We start from the raw sequence: 18,785 nt of genomic DNA on the forward strand, positions 1-18,785 counted from the left end.
CACCAAAGAAGAGAACGACATTTCCTGTCCATTCTACAACAGCCAGTGGTGTTGCCTGTGTTGTGGTTTAGGGTGGTGTTTGTGTAATGTCACAGGTTTAGATGAACTTTTAATTAAATGACTGTGTCAGAACACATTGGTGCAGACATGTCAGAAGCAGATGCAACACTTGTGCTGGGTTAGATTTCATCACAGGACACTGGTTTAGCATTTTTGTCACAATGCAACTTTCCTGGCAACCACACTTAAATACTCAGACTGTCAAAAGAGGGCCCCACCCAGAGCAAGTCACAGGCAGAGCAGACTGTGGTGCATTGACTAACCTTGCAGCTTAATCCCTCCCTCCTCTGTTTTCTTCATGGTTCAGACTGTACAGTTGAAACGCTGCCTCTGAAGCTACGTTCACACAATTAATGTGATGCATATTAAAGAACGTGCTAAACGCAGGTTCTGGAACACGCATTTAGTCCATGGTGTTCACACTGGACAAGCAGGGAGGGGCTTCTTCTATATTTTTTACTGTTTACTGCACGTGTCCCCCACCCCATCACCGGAAGAGACGGTTCAAAATGTTAAAGTGGTGCAAATCTTGTTCTGGCCTTTTTCTTTCACCGCTCTATTCCGATATATGGAAGACTTGATGTCTCAACCACAATTAATTAATTACTCCTCCATGATCAATTTTGAAATGGTTGATACTTCCCTCAATAATAATCCATCCCAGATCTGAGTTCCTGATTAGTTAGTTTGACCTGGTTTACTTTGCAACACGTGTTTGATGGCTGCACGTTTTGTACAGGGTCCAAAAATTGTGCATTGTGATGCGTGAACGAAAGATTGAAATATAGATTTACATAGACTTTTCATTGGAAGTGGTCACTTGGGCTGAATCTAAATTCTTCCCCTATCCCTACAGCTTCACCATACGTCTACATTTAGCCCTACAAACAGAGGGTTCAGGAAAAATAGGGGCCATGTCCAAATTATCTGCCTAATCCCTAACTATTAAAAAACTATATAGTGGAGACTTTATAGAGCCCTGGATTTTAGAGGTAATTCGGACACGATGCTCACTAATTTTCCTTTGTGTTATTAAACACCGGATATGATGTCACCAATTTCACAACGTGAAAATTGAATAAATACGAACATTTCATGATTATTTCTGACTCCACTGTGTTCTGATGGTGAAAGTGTGGATGGTTTGATCGAAATTGTTCGACCACAATGCATTGTGGTCTATATTCACTAATCTAGTAAGCAACGATTTATGCTAGTTTTTCGCAAAAACTTCTGGGAAATTTCTAGAGCACTCGATTTTTTACATAGTGCACTATGTACAAAGTGAGTGTCTTTGAACTTAGATTTTACTCCCACTTGATGATGTCGTCAATAGTCGCCGGTCAGCTATGTTAGCGCAGAGCTGCTAGCGCTCGGAAAATACATAACAATATTGATTTTATAACCTGAAAAAGGTCACACTAAAACAAAATAGTCATTTCATGTATTTAAATTTAAACTTCTGTGGATCAAAGCACAACTATGTGAAGAAAAGTGCTTCTCCTCCATGGCACAGCGCAGTGGAGGGTCCCTAAAATTATTTTGGGAATTCCTACTCCCCCAAATGCCCCTACTGTTAGATGGGTAGGGGAAGAATTCTGATTCTGCCTTAAACTCGTGTTCCTGAGGACAGTGTGACTGTAACTTAATTGGGACAATGTTGCTGTAGTCGATAGCTGGCTTTCCTGTGGACTGTTAGCTGCACCCCAACCCGGCCATCAAGATGTAAGAAGCTCTCTCGGATTGGGGGATAAAACCACACAAACATAGTCCAACAGTCAACAAACAGTAAATACAAGAGGCAAAGCTGAAACAGTTATCTAGACTGATACCATGTCAGCTTCTTGACATCTCATTGCAAGTGGAGTCATTTTGCAGGCAAACACATCTTTAATAAAAAACAAAAATCCAGCCTGATTTATGGCCACATCATTTGTAATTTAGAGAGCTGACTGTTGACGAGCCTGCACAGTACCAGTGTCCTGAGCTCCAGACGGGCTGCAGCTGCATCCAGCTCTGTAGCAGGACGGCACAGACAGCCAGAGGGATTAACCAGAAAGACACACTACCCTCCGGATTTAGTTTCCCTGGATCTCTTCTCTGCTCCAAAGTGGAGTTTTTACAGGCTGTATAGTCGCAGGCGTTTCTTCTGTCTGGGTACAAAACCACAAAAATGACAGATGTTCCCCACGTACTTCTAAAGTTTTCTACCTCCTCTTAAAATCCAGTCGGTTTTGAAACTGATTCACCTGCAGCTCTGGAGAGGAACACAGTAAATACAGCAATCTGACTGAAAGAGTTGTGGACGGCCTTTGGGTCTCCAACACCAGTCTGTCTTTGATGGAAATGTGTGGTCTTGGTCAAAGACTCAATGATTCTCAGTTATAGGATTTGAACCTCTGATCAATCATTTGGAAGAGCGGCCATTTAACTCACTAAGCTAAAGCCTTCCCTTCTCCCATCCTCCATCCCTGAAACGTGCCCTCCTGGTTTCATGGGGGGTGGGGGGCATCACACACCAATATGTCCAGCCGTTTCCCTCCCCCCTCTGTGATCAGAGGAAAAGTCCCCGAGGGCGAGCACAGAGGGCCTTTCAGAGCATCATCAGACGAGCTTTCGTTTGGGTTTGAAGAGGGAGGGGTCCCTCAGATTGTTTTAACCCCCACATCAACTGATGTGACCATACTGTTACACCCCCCCCCCCTGGACACAGCCCAGGGGGGCTGTGCCAGTGAAAGGGTCAGATAGCTCAGAAAAAAACAGTGTTAAGTTGTTATATCAGATTTAAACCTCATTCCTTCTGATGTTTGCTGAATTGTTTTCGCTCTTAAAATGACCTTATTTTCCGCAGTTTTTTTCATACTTTAGACAGGGGTGCGACTTGTACTCAGAAGTGACTTATTTGTGTTTTTTTTTTCTAAAGACATAAACAAGCTCATATTTTTGTTATTTTCCTAGTAAACCCCATTGTCCTTTAGCAGTTGTTTCCTCTAACATCCGCTAGAGGGCGCTGCATTTGAGTATAAGTGCCACTGACAGCAGCAGAAGAAGTGTTGTCCAAAACAAACATGGAAGAGAATCTGATTGTTTTCCTCTTAAACTTTAATATTTTTCTTTTACAGTTCAAAAGATTAGTATTCTTGTTTTTAGTTGTTTATTTACGCTGGGTTTGGCAGATTTTTTCTGAAATGTCAGACTTTTCCCACAAAAGTGCAACTTAGGCTAAACTCCAGAGTGACTACACAGGAAAATACGATAATAAATGAGAATTTTTCTTTATTAGATCATCATCAACTTGGGATCTTCTGATCAGGATAATTCTTTTTGTTTTTTTAATTGGATAAAGAAACACTATTAATTTAAAAGCTGAAGGTCCAAAACTAAATAAAAGATACTATAAAAATGCTAAATCAGTCTTCAAACATCTGTTCAAAAGTGCCCCAGAAACCTGGTCACGTCCTATTTATGTTTTTGTTTTCTGTTAATACTTTCACTTAAAAAATTTAAAAAAAAAAAAAGTTTTATGTCAACACATTTTTGGGGTTGTGAAAACTTTATTATAATAAATATTTGCATGTTTTTAAACGATCTGAACTGATGATTTAGATAAAAAAAGAACCCATGGTGAGCATGGTCGTCTTTCACACGTAGTGGTTTGATGAAATAAATATAAAATGTACTAAATATGATCGACATAAAGTTAGCCTTTTTTTAGGCAAAATCTTCTATTGATTCTAAAATGAGTGCAAAAAGTATAAAAATAGACGGACCCTCATCCTGGGGAAACCTTTCCAGGTTATGAACAAACCAGGCCTCACGGTTATTAAGAGCAAACACTGTGATTATCTCTGCTGGTCGCTGCCTTTTCTTTTTCATTAAAATTCAGCTGATCCAACATGCATGATGATCAACATCTCTGTTCGGCAGGTGTAGGTGCTCCAGCGGGGCCCAGCCTCTGCATTTGAGGGAGACGAGGCCACTCCCACCCAGGCCGCAGGACCCCTTTAAAACTGGTGGTCTCGTAGGACGTCTCCGCGTCGAGATCAGGACGAGAGCCGGGGCGGTTTTTCGGACGCAAAGCGGAGACCCAGTGGGCCCATTTCGCCCTGCTCTCTGCCCTCCACTGCCATGACGACTGCAGTACAGCCCAGTGAACTGGTGTTTGAGTTTGCCAGCAACGGGATGGACGAGATCAATCAGGTATCTGTCACACCAAGAAGCAGTCCTTCCAAGAAGGACACTTTTCATGATTTCATAAAAAGACCTAAATAAGAGCGGAGGTAGTCTAAAAGTAGGAAAAGAATGTTTATCTAAGGAAAAAAAATCTCAAGAAAGTAAATAGTGCATATTTCTATAGCGCTATTTTACCTTCTTTGAAGACTCAAAGCGCTTTACAGTCACACATTCACACACATGGCAGCTCCGGTGCTGAACACTGGTGCCAACCTTCCACTAGAGGCAATGTGGGGTTCAGTGTCTTGCCCAAGGACACTTCAAGGCGGGAATCGAACCCGCAATCTTCCAATCCGGAGTCAACTGCGACCGAAGTAAAATGATGTCAATGCAGCAAGTTATTTTTACTTAACAAGAAATTTTACAATAAATTATTAAAATTTGGAAAACAAAGAGTTCCACACAAGTATTTAAAAAGGGAAAAATGAATGTTTTATGTCTCAAAAATAAGTGAATGGGTTGTATTTTTTGTAGCTAATTGTAGTTTATTTTGATTACAGTGACAAAAACTAGTACAATACGAGGAAATGACTAATTTTAAAACAAAATATGAACAAAATGATAAACTTAGTAAAAGTTGTTTCACCTTGATGAATTCTCATAAAATCTAGAGCTAGCCCTCAAATCTAAAATTTTAAGCCAAACATTACAGTTCAATTGGGATTTTTTTAAGTCTTAACTCGAGTTTTTTTATTGACAAGAGTTTGGAGAAAAAGGATTTTGACACATTTTCATAATAATTTCGTTATTTTTATAATCCAGCTCTTAATGAGAGAGCAAATTCTCCACTTTGCTGATTTAGAGAAAAGCTTAAAGGAAAGAGAGGTTGAAACAACCTAAAAAAATGTCTTAAAGCAAAACTTTGAGTGTCTTTTGACATACTGTTTGTGATGAATTTAGTTATTTTTAAAGCCAAACTGTAAAAACAGTTCAGCCTCTGGGATTAGCCTCTGAACTGTAACACTGACCCGAGCTGAGTGGAGGTCTGGGAACGGGAGTGTGGGCCGCTGGAGCACAGAAATGGAAAGATTGCAGAACCTGCAGTGAGGTGAGGGTGCGTGGGAGGGAGCGGGTGGGGCCCAGCCATGAGTTCAGGGCACAAAGGTTGCAGTTTCTGTGAAGACGGTGCAAACCTGTACCTGTGAATCTAGTTTCCGTTCAATTGTGCGGTTATCTCTTCTCCCTCTGAATAGAGTGGAATAGGCTTGTTTGTCGTGAAGATAGATGTGTGTTTACCTGTACTTGTATCTGCAAATGTGTGTATCTAAGAGTGACAGGTGGTTACTTGATCCCTAAATAGCAGTGCTTCAGGCCTAACCTGACAGACCAGTTGCACTGCTGCCTGTAGGGTAAAGGATCATTCAGCGAAAAGGTCTTGCATTGTTCCCGAGCAACAGTTTTGTTCCACGTATCACCCACTCAGCCTGTTCTGAGAGCCGCTGTCTTTACAGAGACATGGTGTACCCACCGAAAGACCCACAACTGTGGAGCTTCAAAACTGTTTGGTTTCCTCTGCTGACCTACTGGAGTTCTAAGTTTAAAATTTGAGTCAAAAATAATATATTTTTTGTGACTTTTTAGACTATAGACAGAGATGTTTGTGTTTTGGAGGATGAGTGTGATCCTGTTTGCTCTGAAAATGGAGGCACAACAAGGATACTGACAGTTGAACTGCATTGTGGCAGAACAGGTAAAGCAGAAGAGAGCAGGGGGTGGGGAACAGCCTCCACAGATGCTGCTGCTTTTAAAGGCAAAAATGGGGAACTCAGAAATGCAAATCGACCTGATTCTTATCACACCTGTTTCCCTACGACTGTTCGAGCCGATAAAGAGGAACATCCACTTTTCAGTGAATTATAGAGCACCGTTTGATAGGAGTCGTGTTTGGCAGGTTCCTGCCCTTTTTGGAGTCGAATCATGACTTAGACATGACGGTACAAGCGTCCCAGAGAAGACAGATCCCATTTGAAGATCAAAACTGCAGCAGAGACAGCAGAGTCACGTGCCTCCTGCTCTGTCAGCAGACTGTGGGATTCAGTTTGCGTCTGACAGGGCGAGGTGGAAGCACGGCCGTTTTAGGATCTCCGTCAACCAACAGTCAGAATGCCTTTTATCTGCTGATACGTGCGCTCAACTTTTACCCAAGGACGCCAAACATCATTAAAGTCCAAGAAAGCACAGTAGCCTTGATGTCTAGCTCCCGGACAGTGCCTGTCTTCTGATTAATGAAAAGCATTTGGTGTATGTCAGGGAGATAGGGCCTGAAGTCAAAGCAAAACTCAGGGTTATAATAGGTCCAGTAGGCCCCTCCGTTTTTCCTGCTGAGACGGCGCGAGCCGCGTGTTTTTGATCTTTTAAGCCCTGATAGACATCATGTGGAGCTTTAGGCTCCAACATGCCTTCATTATTTATAGGGTATATGGAACTTAATAAACAATCTGTGGAGTAATGCCTGTTGGGGATGCTGCTGGGGAGGTTTACCCGTATTACACACACAAAAAAAACAAACAAAAAAAAAAAACGAAACAGGTCTGTTAGTTTCCTGGTTAACGTGTAGCAGAGAAAAGTCTGTAGGCGTGCACTTGAATGCCCCTTCCCTCCCCTCCTAAATAGACTCAAGGCCTGGACACCTGGCATGCCCCTAAGGTTCAACCCAACAATGGACATTTGTGCAAAAACAGACAGACGGACCTTTCTTCACGCTTCGTTGACGGCACTTTTCTGTCATTCCATCTTAAATTATCCATTGAGGAATGGAATCTTATCGTCATAAAGCCATTTAAATTGAGATTGATGCTTTTTCACACGAGGTTTCCAACTTTCATCCATCAAGACAGAAACATAAACATTCAGCTCAAGACCCTCTTTTTTATTTTTATTTATTTGTTCAACCATTATTTACAAAGGTAATTTTTAAAAAGCTTTTTAACCTAAAAAAGTTCAGCATATAAATGATGTCATGCTTCAAGCAGAAACTTTTGGCCACAACATATTTTCAACCTTAAGTGTGTAAAAGAATGCACTTGATTTGTTTTGAAGTGTAGTCTGCTGCCATCTGCTGGTGGGTATTTGCTTTGAAATCCCCCCTTTTTTTATTTATTCACCCACAAATGCATGACATTTCATATCATAAATTGACGACTTGTAAGTAAGCGCTGCCCCTGGTGCTGTGTGCCTCTCGTACTCTTTCCACAACAGAGAGCGATCCACTTGTGGATTTGAAGGACAGAATTAGTCCCCGCTCCTCTCGCCCCGTCACGAATCAGCCACCCAGTGACTCTCCTTGACAAGATCTGCGTTTGAAGAGCTCTCTGTTCAGATGGCACTGCGATGGTTGGGCCCACCCTCTTGTGAACTCGCCGCATCAGTCAATAAAAAGGGAAGGTTCAAATTCCCAGAGCGTGATGAAGAAGCTGCTCGCCGCCATCCCGTATCTGGTCCATTAACATTCATTTGGGCTTATATAATTTCTGAGCATAAGATTAAGTTCTTAGGAGAAGTGGGGCAGATCATACAGCTGGTTCCCATCTTTTTCAGCTGGTCCCTCTGGGCTGCTCCAACACAACAGGAATGAGTTCTCCTCCTCGCTGTGCGCCTCCACATTACTTAGAATTCACCACCAATATACGATATTTGAAGAAAAAAAACACCAAAGCCAGTTAGAACTTTTAAACAAATGCTTAAAAAAAAAGATTTTAGAGATATAAACTCACTTTTTTTTATTCTCCATCTTATCAACCTCCGTTTGGAAATGTTTAGGTGTGCTGAGACGCCCTCATCTTGAAGCTCTCTGCTAGCTCCTCTTCCTCCATGTGTTCTGATCGTGTGGATGTCCTCTCTGCTCTCAGCTGGACGACCCGTCAGTGTTCCCAGCCGTGATCGTGGAGCAGGTGCCAACAGCAGATCTGCTGCAGGTCTACTCAGGCCTGGAGTCTGACGAGGTGACCAATGGAATCATGGTGGACACCACGCTCCACGTGGTGGAGGAACCTTCCATCTTGACAGGAGGCGTGGATCTCACAGGTAGATCATTTTATCATGCACTATATATATATATATATATAAAGTTGGTACTCTCATTACTTCTACGACAAAGATGATTTTTTAAAAAGTTTTTTTTACTCAATATTTTTTATAATATTAAAGATTCACAATCGTATGCAGCACTGCTAAAGTTAAAGAAGAAGAATGAATGTTTGTTCATCTTCATTTAACAAAGTCTTTCACCACATAAACTCTTAAACTTTACCAAATGTTTTGATACATTTCAAGTCATATTAACTTATCATGCCGGATATTTTCATATCATTCATATAGAATGACTTGTTTTAAAGACTTACTTCCTTGAAAATTGTTGTTTTTTTTAAACATGTTTTTTTTTCTGATTATTGAAGAGATACACTATATTACCAACATATAAACCATTAGAAGTCTGTGGCCTTTTTGAGCATTTTTTTTTTCATGTCGATTCTTTGCATTCATCTTTTAAGTACATGCCAAGCTTCATCTTTTTAATGGATATATTTTTTGGTTATATTACACAATATTTTCACAATGAACTCAAAACTACCCAAAAAACTTAGTTTCAAATGATAAATTTTGTCCTTTTTTATCATAAATTCTCACAAAATTTTGATTGGTTAGTTTTTGTTTTCTACCAAAAGATCAGACATGTAGAGATAAAATAAAAATGTACAAAACCACAAACAAACCCCAAAACAAGGTCAGAAAAATGTGAAAAAGTCTTAAAAAAAACAGGCAACGCTCCACTGAAGTATTTAAAGTTTCAAGGATTTATTCCAAGGATTATCACAATTATGCGTCTTAACTCTTGTTATGTTTGTTTTGGATGAAAAAAGTCAAAGCTAAAGACTTTTTAAAATGTTCTTTTTGGGGGCGTCGGTTTCATTCCTGCAACATTGTGAGGGAGTGATGTGATTGGCTGACTCTGTGGTGAGTTCAGGGACTACTAAGATTAAAGGATGTAAAAATGTCCCCTTTTTCCAGGAACATTTCTTGTTAAAGTTATTGTGTAAATTTGACCAGAAGCTGGAATATATACCGGTACTATCTTATAAATATACTATTTATCTATTATGTCGTTTTTTCAATTCACATTTGACAAAATTTGTGCTGGCAAAGTTTTAATTTAGCTGTATTTGTTGTCTTGTTTGTGGACAGAAACAACCGTCTCCGGAGCAGAGGACAGCATGGAAACAAACGAAGCCGCTGCAGCTCTTCTCAACATGGAGTCTCCAAACAACATTTTGGATGAAAAGCGAATGAGTGAGTTCATTTTCCCAGCTTTCTACTCTAGCTAAAAATATGCATTTTAGTTATTTGTATGATCTCCATCTGTTACGGCGTTACATTCTCCTGTCTGCTGTGTGTGTAGTCCACACCTACAGCACTCTTCTGGAGTCCGAGCTGACTTACACCCCACTGAGGCCGGACCAGATGGACAACGTTGCCCTTGACGTGTCATTAGACGAGGACACCTCATCCATGGACGACAATCCTCAAAAGTTTTCGCTGAAACCTCAGAAAAAAACCAAAGGTATCTTTGTTTTTTCCTCCTAACCAACTCTCCATAAAAGATTTAGAAGTACAGGTAATTAATTTCACCGTGGCCTTCCACCCTGTGTCATTATTTTGAATCATAGTGCGAAAGCCGCGGGCGGTGCGTCCCTGCTCCCCCATCACCACCCCTAACCTGCCTCTCAGGAAAAAGAGCAAAGAGGGGAAAGGTAAGGCTCACTAACCAGTCCACTTTTCGGTAACGAGCCAATAAAAATCAAGGTCTCTCCTCCTCTTGTGAACGCTCCGTTTCCTCATGCAGAGTGTGTAAACAGCACTTCTCCACCCCTGCAGTCCAGCGGGGCTGAATCAGGGCTAGTTAATGGATGAGGGGATCTCAGAGTGCCGTGCTTCACAGGGAGACAGAAATGATTGCAGGCTGGAAGGCACACTGATGCTCTTCTGATAGAAGCGGGGTAGAGCTGCTCTGTGTGAACCCCTCACTGCACCATTCAGTGGGACACAAAGAGGAGGGGGCTGGGGAATGCAGGTTCAGCTGCACACACATACATCACCCTGCCACGCTGTCTGGGATACAAGTGACTTCTGGGAGTGTTGCTGTTTTTAACCACCAAAGCGTCTCACAAATTAGAGTAATCTTTTCCCAGGTTCGGTAGAATTAATTTCCTTCCAGGCCTCACGTGCACACTCACAGCTGACGCCACGAGGAGCCTCGTAGCTTCAGTACCCAAACTTCCTATCCAAATAAATTCTCAGGCTGTACCAGAAGTGTCCAATGCAGCCAGATGATAAAACCGGCTCTCTTGGATTTGCAGGGAACACCATCTACCTGTGGGAATTCCTGCTGGCTCTGCTGCAGGACAAAAACACCTGTCCCAAATACATCAAATGGACGCAGAGAGAGAAAGGCATCTTCAAGCTGGTGGACTCCAAAGCTGTTTCAAAGCTGTGGGGCAAGCACAAGAACAAGCCCGACATGAACTATGAGACCATGGGGAGAGCTCTCAGGTACGAGCAACGTGCTAGCAAGCTTCTCTTCCAGCTTCACCCTGAAAACACAACTTTATGGTTTTGATTATAGGCCCCTCGTAGGTGCCGTCACAGCGTCTGCGTGAACGTCTTCTCCACCAATAGAGAGCGTCTTTGTCATGTTCCCTCACTGTATTGTGATACGTATCCTATCGCCAGACCCTTGCCAATACACAGCCCAAGTGATAACCGATGGTGAGGATAGCGAAAACTGACAGAGAAAAAAGAACTACTGCCATATATTCAGACTGTAGGAATCTGTGATGCTGCTTCTTCACATTTTCATGTTTTTGGGACAAGTTTGCATTTTTTTTTCTGTTACTTCATCACAGGTTAAAAAAAAATAGTTTCTAGCATTGTTTCAGTACCACCACGCTTTCAAAAGTCATAGAAACCTAAAAGATACATATGCATCACTTTTAAGACAAATAAATGGTGTAATCAGAGGCTATCACCCTTCTCGTTTGACTGCAGCAATCCATCATTTTCCGTCTTCTTCTTGCAGAAATTCGTAAAATGAGACGCTTAAATTTGCTGTTCTGATGACCAATAGTAAGCATGGTGACTTGGATGAGATTTGGTGGCTATTTTTCTATACCAGGAGTGTGCAACCTTTAACACTTAAACAACCATTCGGGTTGATATCTCACCAACCAAAACCCAGTAGGAGCCACAAAGTTTTCACTCACCCTTTAGAAAAACAAGATACAGATTTATATTTGAGGTTTTTGCTGCTGACATAATACATTTAAATAAAGTAATGTGTGTTTTTTGGCACAAATAAAAAATAAACATGAAGAGAAAAATAGCTCTTTTTAAAATATGAAATAGTTGTAACTTTTGAAAGTGCTTTGCATGGCTTCCTTTCAAAATAAAAGACATCCTGCTCCATAGGATCATGTCAATGCAGCAACAAAGTGTAAAGTTATCAATGTAAAAAAACGGATTATTTTACTGTTTCTGGTGCATTTCAGCCACAAATTCATAAATATAACCAAAAAAAAAACTAAATCAGAGCTAATTAAGTGACTCCTACCATATATTAAAACCATGAGGATCACTTTAAATCCTTGAATTTGTTCGAAAATAGAAAATCTGCTTTATAATCCAGTGGATTATAACTTAATGTAGCTGTAATTCTGGCTGTGCTCACTGACAGTAAATTAATTTTCTGTGATAAATGAAGCTCAAAGTGAGGTCCAAATGTGTCATTAAGATGTTAAAAAACTACAAAGGATTGATGGAGAATTATGGCTACTTTTTAATTTTTTAAAACATTTAAAGAGCCACAATGGAGGGGTTAAAGAGTCACACTCTGGAGCTGCAGGTTGCAGACCCTTGCTCTATGCCAAAGTTGCCAATTTTACCCACCGGTTGTGTGCTTGACTTCCAAAATGGTGGACAATAATGACGTCACAGCAAGGAGTCTATAGTAGTAACACACTGGAATCACAGTCTGTACTCACATGTTTTCCTACGTTTCCTCCAGGTATTATTATCAGCGAGGCATCCTGGCTAAAGTGGAGGGACAGCGCCTGGTTTACCAGTTTAAGGAGATGCCGGCCGACCTGGTGGTGATCGAGGACGAGGACGCGGGCTCTGACGCCAACTCTGCCTACGGGAACCAGAGAGCCTCCAACGGCCGATCCGTGGTCCGGGGAGGGTCCAAAGCCCAGGCTAGAGCTCAAGGAAACAACCAAGTGACAGTGAGAGCCATGAAGAAAGAGCCCAACGATGAATGTTTGTACCACGAAGCCGGCGGCGGACAGGCCGAGCAGCTCCTCCAGTCGGTTCATATACTGCAGGACGGGCACGGAGTCCAAGACTCGGCGTCAGTCATGAGGTAGGAAACTCTCTCCTCTACGAGTAAACAGACTAGTCCGTTTAGATACTACGACTCAGAGCAGATATAAAACCTAAAATGACGTTCCTGCCCAGTGAAGGCGGCGATACACTGGAGAAAATTTCAAAGTACCAACTGAAATAAATGTTTTATGCACCAAGAAACTCAGTAAAATATTCGACTCTAAAATGTTTAGCTTAGTTTGTGCGTCTGGGCGCTTATGATGATGAGTTCTGATCATTTGAAAAAGGATCAACATCCCTTTGATGCCTGTTTGGTGAAAATTCAGCCAGAAGCTCATTTCCAGGTTGCATGAAATGACTCCAGTCGGATAGAAGAATTTTCAGCACCAAACTCTGAAATATGCATTTCTTTCATGGGGGGGTGTCTGTCAGTAGGTTCTGCTTAGTATTAAGCTAGAGGGCTAGAGCTTGTTGTCCTACATTAACTTCAAAATAAATCAAAAAGAACAGTATTGATCATTTTTGTAAGCTCAGGTAAAAAAAAAAAAAAACATCAAGTCTGCCAAAATGCAAAATGAGTCTGTAAGAAATCAATACAGGGGGTCCTGACCCGTTAAAAATGTGCTTCTAAAGGCTTTTTTTTTCCAAAATAAAATTTGTAGCTGTGAAAAATAGTGAGATTTAATAATCGGTCTGTAAAACGAGCTATAAACCTTAATCCTCCATTTTTCTTGGGTAAGATATACAACTTTCCCCTGAAAGACTGTGATTCCAGTGTGTTACATTTACAGAGCTGCAGCACCTCCAAAATCCTCCATCTGTAGAGAAAAGTAAAGAGGATCCAAACAAGTCAGGAGCTTCAACCTTTTTTAAAAAGTTTTAAACAAACTCCATTTCGATTTTTTTTTTTTAAATTAATATTACCTTTATCATAAATGTTTATTTTATAAATAACTTGTGATAGATGAAATCTGCAAAGCAGGATTAAAGGCTGTATAACCTCACTCTTTTCTCAGACACATTTTTATACTTTTCTGCCTTGTTTATGTGATTGATGTTGGAATTACACAACCCTCAAATATTAATGTGAAAGCTTCACAACATTTTAGATTTTAAATTTTTGGTTTAACAAAACCATAACAAAAAATACGGCACACAATTGTGACTCCTCTTTGAACTGCTTGATTTTTTTACACAATTTTTACTTAAATAAAACATTGTTTTGCTTTTCTTGTAGATTTATACATGTTTATTTTTTTCTACATCTTTAATATTTTGATACAAAACATAAAAACAGTTTGATCTAAACTTTTAGGTTTTTTTTGCAGTGGAAAAATGGCCAAATGTATTACTTGAAATTGAGTTTTTTGAACAGTTTCAGGTTCATTGTGGAATTACTTTGTAATAGAATCAAAATTATAAATCTTAAAAAGAAAGATGAAGTTCTAAAAAAGTGGGTAACAAGCATGACCATGAAAAAAAAAATAACGTTTTAAAGATTAATTATTAGAGCAAATTGTAAAATGGCATAGCTCAAAAAAAGTCCAAATTACTATTCTCAAATTCAAACTTTCAACTCAAATAACGATTTATGTAAACTTGGCTAGCGGAACATATTCTATACAGGAGACACAGGTCAACAGCCAATCAGGATGCATAACACAAAGTGCTGTTAAAAAAAGAAAAACATGCAAAACTGCCACCAAAAAATATTTATTATAATATCTGCTGTGTGTACAATTGTTATATTTATTGCATATTTTTGTGTTAATCCAGGGATGTGGCTGATTGATTGTTTTGTCTCATCAGGACCATCAGCACTCCTGCATCCGTCCCCATGGTGCTGACATCTTCCGGCTCTCTGGAGTCCGTTCCGCTCACCACAGTTCTTGCCAACGGGGACTCCAGCGACTCCTCCTCTCCGCGGGTCATTCTCCACACCGTCCCCTCCACAGCAGCAGGTGGGAAAGATGTGCTCACCATCCAGGCGGCGTCTCTGGCAGGCGGGGTCAACAGCCTGCAGGACGGCCTCCCACAGCAACTTCTGTTCACCAGTTTGGGCACCGCCATCTCCTCCGCCTCCTCCTGCACTTCCCCGCCGGGAGTCATTAGTTCCGCCGCGTCCAACCTCAACAGCGTCGCCCGCCTCGTCACCATCAACACCACCAACGGGCAGACCATGGTGGCGCAGCAGCCGGGGACCGTCATTGCCACTGTGCTGAAATCCAGCGACCTCTCTGGGCTGCAGGTCAAAGAGGAGATGCTGGACCCTAGTTACTTTCAGTCCATGGTGAACGGCGATCCGTCTCTGGCCGTGCACACGTTTGACAAAGAAGAAATGGAGATGGGCGAGGCGGAGCTTCACTATAGAACTGTGATCATCGATTCGAGTCAGAGCCAGGGGGCCGCGAGTGGGACTGTAGTTAACGGACATTCCTCCCAAAGAAGCAGCCCCAGCGTGGGCCTGACCCCTGTGGAGGAGCTGGAGGTGCGCGGGGAGATGTCCCTGCAGCCGGAGCAGGGAATCAAAAGCCTACCGGAGCTGCCAGTGTCCGTTCAATTGCCTGCAAACTTTATCCAGATAAAAACAGAGCCCGCCGAGGCTTAGACTCTTTATCACAAGCCCAACCAAAAGGAAGCAGCTGCTGGGTCCATTTCCAACTTTCATTTTTGTCTCCAATCACCTTCTAAAATATCAGAAGTGAGGGATCATGCAGCTCCGAGAGTCCGTCAGCTCACTCACAATTGAATGTTTACTCACAAACACTGTGACCACGTGCCTAATTTTAAGAAATCAAAAGAACTATAGGTTAGTTTTGTAAGACTTCTGTTTTTTGGTTAGTTGTAAAAATGAATCCAAAAAGACAAAAAAAAGCACCGTCAAAAAGAAAGAAACCCTGCCTCCCATGTGCCACTTCCTTCATTTGACTTTACTTTCTGCTTCAAGAGGAGAAGGCAAACCCAAAACAGTGACTAAATGCCAAACAACGAAACGGTTTCGCCGCACAGGTTCCTGCGCTTCGGGACGGACAGACAGACGGACGGCTTCCTGTCTGCTATAAAAAACGCTCACATTTCTCAATCGACGAGTGCCTTACAGGAAGTTTGACAAGAAAGAACGCAAAAAGCCTTTGTTTGATACTCAAGAACTTCGTATGCATTTATTTTGATATAAACACAGCAGGTTTACTGTCTATTAGCCCCAGCCTTAAAACACTGCGTTGCCCTGGAAACGGTCATATTGTTTGATCCAAGGACAGCGCAGCATCAGAACTGTTTATATGCAGACTGCAGGCACATTAAGAGATGGAGTGGAAACGATGGGGAAAAAAATTGATCAACTTCTGCTTTAAAAGGCTCAGAGGTTTAAATCCTGTTTATACGACATATAGAATATATCTATAAATGTATGGAAAAAAAATATGTGTATGTAAACATATAATATGCAACTGAGATTGAATTTTGAGGCCACAAGAAATGTATTTATTTTATGAATTCCTAAATTCTGTACAAAGCGGCACATTTTTTTTTATTTTATTGAGGAAAATCACAGAAAATATGAACCAGGAAGCGTTGTTCTTTTTTATGTAAAGCCTCCTTCTTTCACATGTATAGCCCTCTATGTAATCACCCTTCACATCTCTTAAATTTTGAACTTATTATTCTTTAGTTATATTTTCCTGTACATATCATCTGATTAAAAATGCCACTGAATGTGCTTTCTGTTCCCAGTGGACATACCTCCCTGATTTATCTGGCATGGCTGCACATTAAAAGATGCATTTTTTTATATTTAAAAAAAGATTCAGTCCGTACTGTATGTCTTTGGTATGTCATCTTTAGTTTTTTCATTTACAGAGCACAAAAAACCCAAAACCTGCTGAGTTTTTATTAAAAAAAAAAAGAAAAAAAAAAGAAACCCTTCCTCCTCTGCTGTACCTGTCTCACCTCTCCTCCTCGTCTGTTCTGGTTGACTTTCTTTATCTGCTGTCCCACTTGGTTAAAAAGCTCTTAGGCCAACCGTCCGATTGGCTCCCTGATCCTGTGGCGTGTGAAGCCGTATTGATCCTAAGCGGTATCAGGGCTAAATTGGTTGTACTTTCCATCCAGACGGCAGCAGCAGAGGGAGGACGCTCAGACGAACTGACCTCCATCCGCTCAGAAGTTAAACGCTTCTTCACCAACTTAAACATCTGCAGGTTCCCCAAATCCATGCTTGTTCTTCACCAAAGTCTTGACAATCAATAAACAGTCGGAGTTTACTGTTGTTTTTATGAAAAGCTGTATATATATTCCAGAAGAATCGTCTGTGAAATGCTGGGGAGGTGTGTCCACTGCCTGTGTTTCGCTTCTTTTGTGTTGGGTTCTTTTATGTTGAATTTAGAATAGATTTTTAAGAAAAATAAGTCGATATAATTAAAAAAAAAACAACAACAACAAATTTTCTCTGTTTTCACTGTTTTTAAAAATGTATTTATTTTGTCTTGTTGCAAGTGTGAGGCAGATAAAATGTTACGCAGAGAGATTCCTTCTGACAATTCCAACAGAAGAAAAAAAAACAAATTAAATTAAACCTGGAAACAAATACCAAGTCCATTAATCTGTATTTTATTTTGCTGTCAAGATAATGTAACAATTTCTGGATTGTTAAAAAAAAAAGCTGCAGCGTTGTCAGGCAGCTGCAGCTCTGGGGGATATTTGATCGCATGCCATTTTGAGTGGAAAGTCAAATCTGCTGCGGGAAACTGGATTGGAGCCATTAGCAGTCCACAGACTGATTGGACTGTACTTAAGAGCACTGCTCCTCCAGTCGCTGTGGGTGGATGAATACATTAGTATGTGACATGCCCAGAGCTGAAGACAGCCGTGTCTGTCACCACGCTGAAATGAGAGCGAGTGTTTAGGCTGCTGCGGGTGTGAGAACGGCTGCGACTCACTTGGACTGATTGTTTCAGTTTCAGAAGAAGTGACCGTGTATGTGTGGTGGCTTCTGATTTTTTGGGTGTTTAAGTAGCTTGCTGGCAACACGTCGGTCTGTGTTTTCCACCTACATGCACAGCTGTGTGCTGCACAATTCCGCCCTGTCCTGAAGTTCACATGCAGAAAATCAAGTTTGGACCCGACCACCAGCAGGAGAGAAGAAAACATAACAAACACGTCTCCCCATTACAGTCAAACAGACACTTTGCTTTTCTGCTGAGTGGTTCATCGATCTCTTGCCACATGGTAAACAGAGGTTTAATGGATTACTAAAATAATGAAAGGCTACCAGCATCTGTTCTGTCTGTTTGGTTCCTTTGGTTGGTGAGTCAAAGACCCTGGAGATGCAGCCAGAGCTGGGTCCTCGGAGAGGAGGACTATTTCTGTGACGCCCGCAGCCACTGACACAGCGCGAGTGTTTACTGCTGTGCCATACTGCCTCTCACAGTGGGAGAGGTTGAAGGATGACGACTGACATTATTGTGCCTCCAGCTTGTGGCAGGAAGAGAACAGGGAGAGCAGGGAGAGCTTATTTAACCATCGGGTCACCAGACTGACGGCGTCTTTGCAAAGACTGCATTCTCCTGGCTGCATCCACAAGGAAAAATGTACATTTATGAAAACTGTGCAGTGATTCTTTTGTAGAAACTTAAAGAGATCTAAAACATGAGTAAAATGGCTAAAATACCAACATTTAGTTTGTTCTGACTTACCAGCAGTACACCCTCCCCACCACTAGATGGCAGTGGTGACACATGCCCTGTGCGGTGGTGTTAAATCCAGCTTGAAGACGAGTCTTCCTTCAGGTCACTAATCTAAATACAGACACTCCTCATACATTGGTTTTTCTCTCTCCTCTGCCCCAGAATAGTAACTCACACATCCAAACAAACGAGGGATTATTTGAAATGAAAATAAGCAGCTGCGAGTGAAGCTCTCTTGCATTTCTGATGAGCAACAGCATTAAAAAAATAAATAATAATAAATAAAATACATTCATTTATGAGCTTCAGAGAAAAGTGGCCATTCCTCAGGCCAGGTAGAGAAACTCCTTTGAACTGCCATGACCCTGTAAACGCTGGGTATCTGTGTTTATCCTGCACAGCAGTCGATTTGGTTCCCCCCCACCCATAAAAAAA

General features: G+C 41.4%; 1 protein-coding gene across 2 annotated transcripts in view; it reads left to right on the plus strand.

Moving 5' to 3' along the window:
* Positions 1-18,785, plus strand: part of elf1 (E74-like ETS transcription factor 1) — a 46,979-nt gene extending 28,194 nt beyond the window's left edge. For both annotated transcript variants that reach the window (XM_024282981.2, XM_024282979.2), the window contains exons 2-9: positions 3,988-4,260; positions 8,142-8,316; positions 9,475-9,579; positions 9,689-9,850; positions 9,957-10,040; positions 10,647-10,839; positions 12,350-12,703; positions 14,476-18,785. In XM_024282981.2, coding sequence (XP_024138749.1) covers positions 4,189-4,260; positions 8,142-8,316; positions 9,475-9,579; positions 9,689-9,850; positions 9,957-10,040; positions 10,647-10,839; positions 12,350-12,703; positions 14,476-15,274 — 1,944 coding nt within the window. In that variant the 5' untranslated portion in view covers positions 3,988-4,188 and the 3' untranslated portion in view covers positions 15,275-18,785. The remainder of the gene's footprint in view (positions 1-3,987; positions 4,261-8,141; positions 8,317-9,474; positions 9,580-9,688; positions 9,851-9,956; positions 10,041-10,646; positions 10,840-12,349; positions 12,704-14,475) is intronic.

The sequence above is a fragment of the Oryzias melastigma genome, linkage group LG10, assembly GCF_002922805.2.
Source record: "Oryzias melastigma strain HK-1 linkage group LG10, ASM292280v2, whole genome shotgun sequence".
Taxonomy (NCBI): domain Eukaryota; kingdom Metazoa; phylum Chordata; class Actinopteri; order Beloniformes; family Adrianichthyidae; genus Oryzias; species Oryzias melastigma.